Below are 13,793 nucleotides of genomic sequence, written 5' to 3'. Positions count from 1 at the left end.
CCGGCTACTGTTCGGAGCGGTCAGACTGTTCGGAGACACGTTCGGAGAAGCTACTGCGTTTGCTGTCTGTTCGCTGCTCGTCCCGTTCCACATGGCTGGCTAATTCTCCGACTTTTCGGCAGGTAAATGTTCTTTTGCACTCTCTTAACTTATTTAGTTGGCGGTTTTTTCTCTCCCACCCAGACATATATTATCGTAGTTTTAGTTATAAGTAATTTATATATATTTATTTTGTAACTTGTGTTCCTCGTGTACGTGTTCGTGTCGCAAAGTGTTATATCCTGTCTTTCGTACATTCTAAAATTTGTTAATTTATTTACTATGCTAGTTTAGTTTTCTTATCTTTCGCTCTTGTGCTTTCTAACTGATCCGTTCGGCGAACGGAAAATTATTTATTCCGTGTACACACCTTGTTTTTTATTTAGTGTAAAGCGAGACGGTACAGACTTTGCAAATTTTTTGTTACCTCGTGTTTTGTGTTGCGTGCATATTTGGGTGGCAACATCCATGATTTCAATTGTATTATTTAATTATTGCCTTTATATTAGAGCGTGAACTGATTAGAATTTAATTATTGTTATTTGGGAAATAATGTATTGTTATTATTTGTAAATTATATAATTATTATTATGCCTACCTTACAATTAATATTTAATAGCAAAATGTAAATTATTATATTATTATAATAGAATGATTAAAATCCAGCGAATTATAGTTACAGTAATATTGTTATCACGCTTAATCATTTAGTATGGCTGTTCTAAGCCTATAAGTAAAATGTTTATATATTTGAAAATTTGTTTGGTTTGTAATATTTAAATATTGTCCACCAAGTAGTATCTTATAATACTGGGTGACTTGAGGTATTTTTTGGGAAATAGTCTTCTGATACTTAAAAGGTACTGTTAGTTACAGATTGTTATTTTTTTTCAATTGTTAAATTTAAATATTTTTATTATACTTTGGCAAACATAATTAAGTTTTTATTATTATTTCTCGGGTTGTAGTAGAGTTGTTCTGAATATCTACTGGTTATGTTGGGATTCTATAGGGTCCCCCGTGAGTGCCGTCAGCGGGACTGATGCGGCGAGTCTGCCCACAGCACTGAAGCCAACTGAATGCCCGCGCCCTGCCAGCGCTATTGGACCGGCATCCAACCGGAGTGTAGTGCTCCCATTAAATTTCTTCTGGAACAAGGTTGGATCAGAAATGTTTTTTACTTCTTATACCACTTGAGAGGATTGGCTTGTATGGAGCGCTGCCAGATGTTAGATCTGGAGGAGGGCCAGTATATTAGCCAGTATTATTTAGTTTAGTTACATGAACTGAAGGGGAGGATTTCATCTTTAATTCGGATTCGTGGAGGCAACTAAGCCCCCGCCTCCTTCGAAAATTGGCTTTAAATATTTTTTTTTTAATTTTCGGCTACAAACTTGAAACCAAATTTTACTTTTTAAAATTAGTGGGCCTAGAAATTCTACAAACCTTTTCCCTCCCCTCAGTTCATAAAAAATTACCTGTTAAAATTTTTAGATTTACTACTGCCGTACCTGATATATGTTATTTTATAGACCAAATTTCTATTTATTGTGTTTATTATTATATTATTTATTTATTATGTTATTGTCATTATTGGAATTATATTTATTGTTGTTATTTAGTTTTTAAGTTACGCGGTGCACCGTGGTGCTGCATAATTGTATTTTTGCATGGAAATGTTTGCCCACCTACTAATTATATTTCTTGTATTCGAAATCTTGTCTCGTTTTTGTCTCTTTCCCCACTAGTGGCATGTGATTGTTTTTTTTTTATGATTTGCTCCGAGTTTGGGAGGGGCACGCTTCCGAGGCCTCCTGTATTTTTCACTAACTCGGAACAAAATGGTAGCAGAGCGTGGTTGCGTGTTTTTTACCCTCTGCGGGCCCCGGGTTTTTTGTTTTGCCACTGTGGTGAGAGGCACGAGTTGAAGTTGTTAGTTGACTTCCTGCGCCTGTGCCGTCTCGCTGTGCTATTTTTTCGCTGATCGACAGGAAGTGTGTGATCTTGTTTATTTATTTTCTGATTATTGTTACTTGTGTGTTTTTGTTATACATTGTCATCGTTGTTTTTTTTTCTGGTTTTGTTCTGGTACGGCGTAGTGTTTTGTTTGCGGTATTTTGGTTTTCGCTGCCGTGTTTCGTGGACGGCAGGAATTCTGGGGACCCTGCTGAGAGTGTTGTCTCACTAAGTTATTCACTTGTCGCCTTAGTTATTACTTTGTTAGTCGTTGACTTCGAGTCAGTGTGTGTTACTTGTTAGTCTGTGTCATTTATTTATTTATCATGCCTGTCTCTCTGGTGCCTGAATACTTGTTGAAGGAGGATCTCCATTTTGAGTTGTTGGCTCGTGGGCTTACTCCCGGGTTCCGACTGCGAGTCCATGCGGAAGCAACTGCGTGATAATATGGAACTGGACACGACCTGGCCTAGAGATTTGACGTTCCAGAAGCATAGGCCTATTTTGGAGGCTAAGTTGGAGACGTTTGAGAATAGTCAGGAGGACTGGTTGGAGTCGCCGCCTACTGGCCGAGAGAGGGCTAGGTATTTGTCCCGGCTTACCCATCTACATATGAGGCTGTCGCTACTTAGAGCCAAGCTTACCAGTTCTGGTGATAAGGAGTGGTTGGAGGAACGCGTCACCTTGGTTGACGGCCTGCTGACTGTACTCGAGAGGGACGAGGGGCAAAGTCTCCTGAAAAAAACTTTGTCTGCGATTTGACTCTGCTGCGGCGGTTAAGGGTGAATGCCGGATCCCTGGGTCAGTTGTTGCTGATTTTGATGTGGGCGTGGCGTCGGGGGTGTCTGGTGTGGACGGGGCCCGGGGCCTGTGACCCAAATGCCTCTGCTGGATCTGGGGGACTGGGGACTGTGGTGACGGGATCCTTTGTTCAGTATCACAAGCTTCCGAACCCACTTACCCCGTTGCTGCAGCGACTACCAAACGGTGGATGGTCTTGATACTGAAGCCTTGCTGCGGTTTCTTTCTGAGATCCTGCGACTGCATGACTTGCCTGGTCTTCAGGGAGCGAGCTTCCTGCATGTCATCTCTTCCGTTTTGTAGGCCCACCTTTGGGTGGACTGTCTGGTTCGAGTTCTCCAGAGGGGTGGTACCCCTGGATGATTTTTCATAGGGAGGCATTGGATTTTCTTTGTTCCTGGTCAGTTGAGGGAACGTCTCCGTGTGGAGAAATTCTTTAGGGCCTCAGGGCAACGGAGAGAGTTTGGCTAAGTTTGTGGCCGAGGTGAGGGACACTGATAGGGTGTTAAGGCTCAATAACCCCCGAAAGTACTGTGGTCACCACCATTCTTGAGGGTCTCAATCCTGAAGAGAGGTCCCGTCTAGTTTTTGCTGGTCGCCCTTCCACCTTTTCTGAACTGGACCGTCTGTGCATTGCTTCGCGCAGCGTGCAGTTTGCTGAACCGGCAGAGGGCGGAGAGGAACAATCATCGTTCCATCCAGCCCTCCAGGGCTGTCCACGGCCGTAACAGAATCCCTGTGGATGGGCCACATCACTCTGGTTGGGCTTCATCCACCCATCTGCTATGGCCTGTGGTGAACGAGTCATACTCGTCGGGAGTGTCCTAGAGAAATCGCACTGGTCCAAAAAAACTAGATCAAAGGGGGGTTTTCTCTGAAGTTCCCCCGAGGTCTAAGAAAAAATTTCAAAAAAATAGTACCTGTGCGAAAAATTTGATTAATAGTTTGGACACTATGAGCCTAGCAGAGAAGGGAAACCTACGGCTTAGGACAGCATCTTCGGTGTGCCCTTATATCAATATCTTAGTGGGAGACTCAGTGCATAAGGCCCTAGTTTGATTCCGGGTCAGCCTGTAGCCTCATCTCTTCCCGTCTTTTTGAAGCCATTTCAAGGTTAGTTTGGTGAAGCACACCGAGGAGTCTTCTTTAACTAGCTGGACTGCTTCTAATTCCCCTCTTCCAATTTCGAAGAAGGCTTCAATCAAGTTTAAGGTTGAATATTTTTCATGGGTGTGGAGCTTCCTTGTGCCCAGGACCTGAGTATGGATTGTAATTTTGGGGGCGGATTTTATTCAAAAGACTGGTTTGGTGCTGGATCTTCAGGCGGGCCAGTCTTATTTCAAATTCAATCGGCGAGTGTCAGTCCCCTTTTCTGATAAATGCAAATCGACGCCGCAGGTTGTGGAGGTGGAGTGTGAGGAAGGTTCTGCCCCTGGGGACCCGTTCGGTCACTTGGATGAGGAGCAAGCTGGGGTTCTCCGTGAGCTTTGCTCAGATTTTCCGGAGGTCCTCACACCCAAGCTCGGTTCTAACCCATCTCATTGAATATGAAATTCTTGACTGACACTCAGTCCAGTACGCTCCCACCCATTACAAGTTGGCTCCTCCAAAGATGGAGGTTATGCGTGGTATCATCAAGGATCTCTTGGATCAAGGAGTTATTGAGCCCTCTAACTCATCGTATGCCAGTCCAGCGTTCTTGGTTCCAAAGCCTAATGGGAAAAAATCGTAGGGTGGTTGACCTAAGAAAACTTAATGCCAAAATTGAAATAGACTCAGTGCCTCTCCCCGATCTCCATTCTGCTTTTGATTGGTTCGGTAAGGCCAAATTTTTCACTATATTTGATTTGAACCAAGCATATCATCAGATTCCGTTGAAGAAGGAATCACGTCCTCTCACGGCCTTCTGTGTTCCGTGGAATTTGTATCAGTACCGATCTGTGCCTATGGGCTAGCTGTGGGGGCCCAAACGTTAACTAGGTTGCTCGACTCCATCGTCACGATGTGAAGTTCAGGTATGTCTTTAATTATCTTGATGACCTTCTGGTCTACAGTGAGTCTTTTCACGGAAACACGTTAAAACATCTTGAGGAGGTCTTGGTTAGGTTTGGGTAGGGCTGGCCTTACAGTCAATCCGGAGAAGGTGTCCTTACGCCCAGTCTGAAATATCGTTTCTGGTCACCTCGTGTCGTCTAGGGTGTATCTATAGACCCTGCCAGGACGCCAAGGCATTCGGGATTTCCCTCCTCCGAAGGATGCCAAGGGTGTTGCCAGATTCATCGGCATGGTTAATTTCTACCGTAGGTTTATTCCTGACTTTGCCGAGGTGGCCGCCCCTCTGAACGCTTCAGAAGGAAAGACGCAAAGTTCGTTTGGGGTGAAGATCAAGAACGTGCTTTTCAACTGCTTAGGGAGGCCATTATCCAACTCCTGTGCTGCGATACCGGACCTTTAGTAGGCCCTTCATCTTGCAGACTGACTCCTCATCCTGTGCTGTAGGAGCTGTGCTTTTCTCAAGGAATTCGACGGCGCTCGGCAACCTAATCGCTTTTGCATCTAGGGACTTTGACCCTTCAGGAAAAGAAATCTTCTATTTATGAGCTGGAGTGTCTGGCGGTCGTTTTCCGGCATGGATAAGTTTCGGAGGTTCCTATAGCATTCCGAATTTCTGCTGGAAACTGACAATCAGGCTCTTTCCTGGCTATTGGCCCATCCTCGACAACTCGGGAAGATTGGTCCGCTGGGTTGTCCAAAATTGCGGCCTTTAAATTCAGGGTGCAGCACATTCGCGGCACCCAAAACGTCGTCGCCGATGCTCTTTCTAGAATGTATCATCTACCCAGCGATCCTGTTGATTCTCAAAGCACCGTTGTGTGGGACTGTGATGTTGGATTTCCCTGCTGCCTTTGAGAGTTTTGGCTCTCACCAACTTCAAGACCCCGAGTTGTCAAACATCATTGGTGAGCTCCAGGAGGGAGAAGCCCACTCTCCTTACTTCTTGTCCAAGGTGTCCTCTGCTGTCGTGCCCGACGCGGAGGTGGGTCCCAAGATTGTTCTGCGAGTGCCCTCATACCGATGGTCTTTTCCTACTTTCATGTTTCTCCCTGGGCGGGTCATTTAGGTATTCACAAGACCATCGCTAAAATCAGAGATAAGTTCATCTGGAAGAGTATGGACAGAGACATTGCTGGTAGAGTACGAGCTTGTCATCTTTGCTCGGTCAGTAAACCAGCACAAAATACCAATTAGGACTTCTTTCCTCCGAGGTGGCGGAGCGGCCTCTTGAGAAAGTGTTCATTGACTATGTGGGACCCTTTCCCCGTAGCAAGTCAGGGAACACCTCCCTGCTTGTTGCTGTGGATGCTTTCTCTAAGTTTTGCTGGTTGATTCCTCTTAGGAGTGCCACGGCGTCGCTCACCGTCAAGGCACTCAAGTCCCGCCTTCTACAGAATTTTGGAGTGCCCGCCACCTTCGTCTCGGATAACGGCACACAATTCGTGTCGAGGGAGTTTTCATCGCTTCTGTTTTGGGCATGGAATCAAACACGTTACTACATCTCCTTACTACCCCCCAGCCTTCTCATGCTGAGCGGTTCAACCGCAATCTCAGAGCCGCCCTCATCGCTTATCACGCTGAGAAACAAACTACCTGGGATGAAAACCTGAGCTGGCTTCAGTTAGCCTTCAATTCTGCTCTTCACGAAAGTCATGATTCCACGCCTTTCCAGGTCATGTTTAGGTCGTCCTCCTTCTGATCCCTTGTCTAATCTCTGGAAGTCTGGATAGTCTTCTACCAGTGCCTGGTACTCCCAATGTGAGTGACACTTGGGAAGCAGTCAGGGTTAAGCTCCTACAGTCTAGGGAAAGGGTGAGGAGAAAATTCAATAAGGGACGTATTGCTAACCCCTTCCAGGTGGGGGATCTTGTCTTTTGTAAGGCCCATCCGGTCAGTTCGGCTGTGGAAAAAACGGGCAGCCAAACTTTTGCTATCGGTGGACAGGTCCTCACCGGATTCTTCGTTTTCTCTCCCCAGTTACTGCTGAGTTTGGTTGATCCCGTATCGGAGAGGTTGTGGCGGAAGGCCCATGTTTCTCATCTGAAGGCCTTCCGTGGTGATACCTCTGGTCATGCTCTGGATACTGGTGCGGCTGCGGGGGGTGTCCGGGGACTGATCACCCCTGGTTTTCCCTGTGGTGTCGTTTTACTCTCTTTCTGTTTTTCTTCTTTCTCCAAGAGAGGCGCCTCTCAAAATTTCAGGAGGATCGTGTCTTGTCTGCCTCCTGCTCAGGACTTCGTTTCTGTTAGGGTTCTCCTCGACTTCCCGTTTCCTGTGCCAGAGCTTGTTGGTTCTTCTTTCAGTGGGGGAGAGGTTTTGTTTGGGGTTGCACCCTTTTTAGTGGGGGAGGTTGAGCCGGGGCTCAGTTTGGGCAATTTTAATTTTTTGTCTATTAATTTTCCCACCTCGGCCACTCTTGTCAGTCGGTGGGGGAGTCACTCCTCCGTCAAGTATTGATTTTCTGCCTGGTTGGACTGATTGGTTGAGGTCAGCTGGTTGACCTTGACTAGTTTACCGACCAGCTGTTCACCGGCACCGGCACCGGCTACTGTTCGGAGCGGTCAGACTGTTCGGAGACACGTTCGGGAGAAGCTACTGCGTTTGCTGTCTGTTCGCTGCTCGTCCCGTTCCACATGGCTGGCTAATTCTCCGACTTTCGGCAGGTAAATGTTCTTTTGCACTCTCTTAACTTATTTAGTTGGCGGTTTTTCTCTCCCACCCAGACATATATTATCGTAGTTTAGTTATAAGTAATTTATATATATTTATTTTGTAACTTGTGTTCCTCGTGTACGTGTTTCGTGTCGCAAAGTGTTCTATCCTGTCTTTCGTACATTCTAAAATTTGTTAATTTATTTACTATGCTAGTTAGTTTCTTATCTTTCGCTCTTGTGCTTTCTAACTGATCCGTTCGGCGAACGGAAATTATTTATTCCGTGTACACACCTTGTTTTTTATTTAGTGTAAGCGAGACGGTACAGACTTTGCAAATTTTTGTTTACCTCGTGTTTTGTGTTGCGTGCATATTTGGGTGGCAACATCCATGATTTCAATTGTATTATTTAATTATTGCCTTTATAGTAGCGTGAACTGATTAGAATTAATTATTGTTATTTGGGAAATAATGTATTGTTATTATTTTGTAAATTATATAATTATTATTATGCCTACCTTACAATTAATATTTAATAGCAAATGTAAATTTATTATATTATTATAATAGAATGATTAAAATCCAGCGAATTATAGTTACAAGTAATTGTTATCAACGCTTAATCATTTAGTATGGCTGTTCTAGCCTATAAGTAAATGTTTATATATTTGAAAAATTTGTTTGGTTTGTAATATTTAATATTGTCACCAAGTAGTATCTTATAATACTTGTGTCTTGAGGTATTTTTGGGAAATAGTCCTTCTGATACTTAAAAGGTACTGTTAGTTACAGATTGTTATTTTTTTTAATTGTTAAAATTTAAATATTTTATTATACTTTGGCAAACATAATTAAGTTTTTATTATTTCTCGGGTTGTAGTAGAGTTGTTCTGAATATCTACTGGTTATGTTGGGATTCTATAGGGTCCCCGTGAGTGCCGTCAGCGGGACTGATGCGGCGAGTCTGCCCACAGCACTGAAGCCAACTGAATGCCCGCGCCCCCTGCCAGCGCTATTGGACCGGCATCCTCCAACCGGAGTGTAGTGCTCCCATTAATTTCTTCTGGAACAAGGTTGGATCAGAAATGTTTTTTACTTCTTATACCACTTGAGAGGATTGGCTTGTATGGAGCGCTGCCAGATGTTAGATCTGGAGGAGGGCCAGTATATTAGCCAGTATTATTTAGTTTAGTTACATGAAACTGAAGGGGAGGATTTCATCTTTAATTCGGATTCGTGGAGGCAACTAAGCCCCCGCCTCCTTCGAAAATTGGCTTTAAATATTTTTTTTTTTTAATTTTCGGCTACAAACTTGAAACCAAATTACTTTTTAAAATTAGTGGGCCTAGAAATTCTACAACCTTTTCCCTCCCCTCAGTTCATAAAAAATTACCTGTTAAAATTTTTAGATTTACTACTGCCGTACCTGATATATGTTATTTATAGACCAAAATTTCTATTTATTGTGTTATTATTATATTATTTATTTATTATGTTATTGTCATTATTTGGAATTATATTTATTGTTGTTATTTAGTTTTCAAGTTACGCGGTGCACCGTGGTGCTGCATAATTGTTATTTTGCATGGAAATGTTTGCCACCTACTAATTATATTTCTTGTACTCGAAATCTTGTCTCGTTTTTTGTCTCTTCCCCACTAGTGGCATGTGATTGTTTTTTTTTTTATGATTTGCTCCGAGTTTGGGAGGGGCACGCTTCCGAGGCCTCCTGTATTTTTCACTAACTCGGAACAGTTTTATCTTCATTAAATCATAATATATTAGTTTTACATCAACCAAAACTGTTTTACTAATTACCTTATTTACTAAAATGAAAACTTTTATGCCAAATACATAAGAATATACTATCATCATTATAGCCAGGAATGAGAGAGTGTATTTCACGGTAAATAAATCCTATATAGTAAAAACAGAAAGGGTTCAAGAATGATTCTTGCCACATCAGATATTTTAGCTAACTATCAATTTAGTGGGAGCAGTAGCTATCGACTCATTATTTCCAAAATATCAGCGACAGTTAATTGAGACTGGAGACGGAACTATTGGTTGATGGCGCATGCATTCTGTACATCCAGGTTGCTGAGCAAAAAAATCCAAATTTTTCATGTTTAAATCAATCAGTAATGAAACAGCTATCCGTATTCTGCTTGAAAAGATCTACGCAGTGGCCTTAGTGTGGATGAAAGGATAAGTAAAAAAACAAAAGAAACAAAAAACAAAAAGCATTAAAACATTACTTACCCAGTATTCCACCAATACTCAAAACGATACCACTTAATGCCACAAGTTCCTTCGCAGAATTCCCAAATGCCAAAGTGAATCCAATACTCGGACTATAGATGCCATCGGTAAATGCTTGCTGCAACCCTGTAATCGCATAAAAATTTAACGGTCTTGGAATTAAAACACCAAACTGACATTGAACAAGAAACTCAAGTTCACTAGAATCAAAATGTGTATATGGTTGGGAGTATTTATCCTTATCAGTTACATTCCCGCCACCGAGGGACATGTATAAGTTGACCATCTATGACTTAATTATTCCCTACAGAATTTTTGATTACGAGCTTTGTGTTATCGTTTTCCTGTTCAATCAGACTAGAAAATAATGAAATTTCATAAATGAAAACTAAATCTTTATTTTAGCACCGTATACAATTTGTCTAAAGTTCTCTGTAGACGACGGATGATTTTGGAAAAATAAAAAGATTTTGGAGTTTTCCCATCAGTGCGTTACAATAGCAGGAACTCAATATGTTGAGAACTAGTATAAGCTCTCTTATCTATGTAGAAAATCTTAAAACATAAAGCTAAGAATGCATACAATTACTGTACAAAATTCAAAAATTTACAGACAAAATATTTGTTCCAAAACAAAAACATACATCTAAGATTTAAAATCAAGTCGTTGTGTCTAGACATGAAACAAATGTGAGAAAGATACTTTGGGAATGTAATCGACGTATACCTGTATGTAGAAAGTCCCTCTACCCGTTTTCTTGAGTCGATTGCTGCTACTTTTACAGGACGAATCTGAAGGCGCAACGTTCCCAAGGCTAAACACGGTATTTTGTAATCTGTGAAGGCATATTACCCAGCAAAAAATGTATTATCTGTTTTTTACTGACTCTCCATACGCGTACAAAACATATATTACTTGGTGTACGCTCTGTGAATCGAGTTAAATGCCTAAGCGTAGAAAAAAAGGATTCTTAAGATGTTAATGATTAAACCTTTACTGTAGAGTAACCTATAAATCACCAATGTTACAGTCCATGTACTGTAGACAACACACTGTGTTAATATTTTATACTCCAAGAAACAATCTTGGTGTTCTCAGATGCTCTCACAACCTTGAGCACCAGAACAGTGTTTAATCTCAATACTTTTGCATCCTTATTTGTAGTGGTAAATGTACGAGAGATTTCTCATTGTAAGGATATAATTTAGTTAATGCTTCAAGTCAAGATGTACCCAACAAATCATAAGCAATGGATTTTGAAAACAATCTGTATATAGTTTTACGTGATATTATCATAAAATAAATCACAGAGCATTCCCTCCACGTAAGCATTGTAAATCCTTAACTAGAGTTGGAAATAATAAAAGAAAATTAGTTAATATTCACCTAAACACCTTATTTAGACATAAAATCGGATTCCTTTTTTTACGATCTTGACTTGAATATCACACGTGTCTTTGATGTCTTTTCAAACGTTTTTCGACCGCAAACCACAATTTCTTCTTCGATATGCTATTTGAACTAAAGCTACTTCCAAAAAATAAACGGCATTTAATTATCCAGTAAATCAATCACTTTTTAGTTTAAATATTTTTAATTAGTGTACAATAATAATTCGACACAAACTGGTCAAGTCTTTAGGTGTTATTGTGATGTGGACATTTTGTGCTTTTTGTTAGGTTTAAAAATCTTGCTATTATAGTTTAAATACAAATTGCACCACTAAATTTAGTTGCGTTTTTATAGTGACTGGGAATTACAGATTATTAGTAGAGTATTTTACAAACTTACACCAAATTATGTGTGCCAATACTAGCTGACAGTTCAGTTTAACAAACGTCAAACAAACCTGTATAGCTGAATGTAAAAAACAGCCAAAACATGTTGCGTGACGTCAGGATGCTCCAACACTTCTTCACTGTTTTTGAAGGACTATATCCCTCTGTTTTGTGGTCACTGGTAGAACTGGGAAGAACCAGAAATGATGCTACTGCGAGTATGTTTATGGCCACCAAGAAATAAAGCACTGTTTCTCTAGTAGTACGGTCAATATACTGCTTCCCATGAAATTTGTAATAGACAAAAAGGTTACCCCAGAGAGTCCTGTAATCAGCAGGTTCATTAGTAGTTTCTGACATATTCTTCACATGGTCTAATTACATGGAAATTGTAGAACTGATATAAAGAAAAATACATATTTTTGCCCAACATGATATTAATAATATGCGAATCAATTATCAAAAATCTTGTTTTAGTACTTACGAAGTCTTCATTATCGACCAGAAAATGCCCACATTTCGAGCTGTGGTTTCCGGTGAGGAATTTTCTATCATATAGTGTCCCTCGGCTGGCCACAGACACCCAGCAGCTATTCCGCATATTACAGTGCCTCCATATATTGCCCACTCGTTCTCAATGAGACTAGGTACTGTTACGCCCCTGGAAACAGTAAAAATATTTACACAGTGTGGAAGTTAATTTTCAGATCGTTGGGCTGCTAATTAATCTTAGTAAATTGTAATTTATAGCGCCGTAAATTTGGGTGATAAAAAAATGGGGTCTATACGGATGGAAATACGTATGATACGTGGATTAATCCTTCTTCCCCAATTCCACCTTTTCCATCCCTCTACTGAATATGTAATTCCACCCAATGAAGTTAAAAAGTGCATAACCAGAAAAATCCGTCATGATAGATTAAGATTCTTATCAAGGTGACATTATTTATATAATACTAGCTGTTTCCCGCGGCTTTGCACGCTTTTCGTACGCTTTGCCCGTGTATGTGAACTTCTGGTTTAATTGAATTATATTTACAACGCCGATGTAGAGTTTGCATTGTTGCCACGATCAAGAAAATATGTTTATGTTTATAGCCATTGTGCACGTACATGTACTTTATTATAAAGTGATCTAACACTCAAACTTTAAGTTCAATCAGAAATGTATCTCAAAGACAAATACACATAATAACTTAGCGCCTTCAAATAGTGTTTGGCTATGCAATATACGTAACTGTCTCGTAATTGCAGTTTATAGTGTGCAGGCGCTTTGAAACCTTTTATCTTTTGCAGCGCCGCTTGGTGGTGAGTTACATCAATGGGCATAGCTTATAAACCTTCTCCGTGGAAAAATACGTATACATACAAATTTTCATAATGGTCTGTCTAATATTTTGCGATTCCATAAAGGACAAACACACAAACATTCATTTTTGTATATATTCATTTTTAAGGATTGGCCAAAATATAAAAGGTTATGACTACCATACTACATGGTGATCACTTGTGTGTGAAAAGATGATAGCCGACAATGGATAGTTTAGTACAATATTCTCCTCATGTTAGTAATATACTAGCACCTTGGTGAACATCTCTGAACCTACAATGTTTCAAACTTCCAGATCCACTATCAAGTGGTCACGTGTGTATGATGATGAGATATATCAATATTTGACCAGATCAGCTTCTTTTGTGTTAATTACACACGTACTTTGTCTTTTGTATAGTTGGCTTATGACATATAGCTCATGAACACCAGCTCATGAATGAATGTTATATAACAGCCTCTGCTGAGGTATCTTGCAAATGTCACCGATTTTAAGAGTTGACTTTCTTCTCTATTAAATTTCTTTTGGCGTATGTATAAGCTTTATTTTATGTTAATATGTCCCATATTAAAGTTTCACATGATTGTACTGAACTTGTATAAAAATGTATCTAATATTTTTGTTGCCATCTTTGTTACCAATAAGACACAATGTAAAAATATTAGTTAACGCTCAGCCAAATCCCATGAAGCTCAGCCAAATCCCATGAAGCGACATGTATCATCAACGAAATTAGTGTTACTTATACAGAAATAACACCGCAAGAAAAATTCCAGTTCGGGGAATAACATAAACGATTAGAAATTACTTAATTTTACTTAATTACTTATAATTAAGACAATTAAATGTAAAAGAACCTACATGGGTCCTCATAGTCTTTGCGTAGACTCGAGTTGAAAATTTTAGGTTTACTGATT

At 40.5% G+C, this 13,793-nt stretch overlaps 1 protein-coding gene across 2 annotated transcripts in view; it reads right to left on the bottom strand.

Annotated features, from left to right (window-relative positions):
- The window catches only part of LOC124364430 (UNC93-like protein MFSD11), a 47,741-nt gene that overhangs the window by 6,075 nt on the left and 27,873 nt on the right, over positions 1 to 13,793 (bottom strand). For both annotated transcript variants that reach the window (XM_046819924.1, XM_046819923.1), the window contains exons 5-7: positions 12,030 to 12,206; positions 11,617 to 11,870; positions 9,767 to 9,892 (exon numbers count right to left, since the gene is read on the bottom strand). In XM_046819924.1, the coding sequence (XP_046675880.1) occupies positions 9,767 to 9,892; positions 11,617 to 11,870; positions 12,030 to 12,206 (557 nt within the window). The remainder of the gene's footprint in view (positions 1 to 9,766; positions 9,893 to 11,616; positions 11,871 to 12,029; positions 12,207 to 13,793) is intronic.

The sequence above is a fragment of the Homalodisca vitripennis genome, chromosome 6 (genome assembly GCF_021130785.1).
Source record: "Homalodisca vitripennis isolate AUS2020 chromosome 6, UT_GWSS_2.1, whole genome shotgun sequence".
NCBI classification, from domain to species: Eukaryota; Metazoa; Arthropoda; class Insecta; order Hemiptera; family Cicadellidae; genus Homalodisca; species Homalodisca vitripennis.
This window is presented reverse-complemented; position numbering and strand designations above follow the sequence as displayed.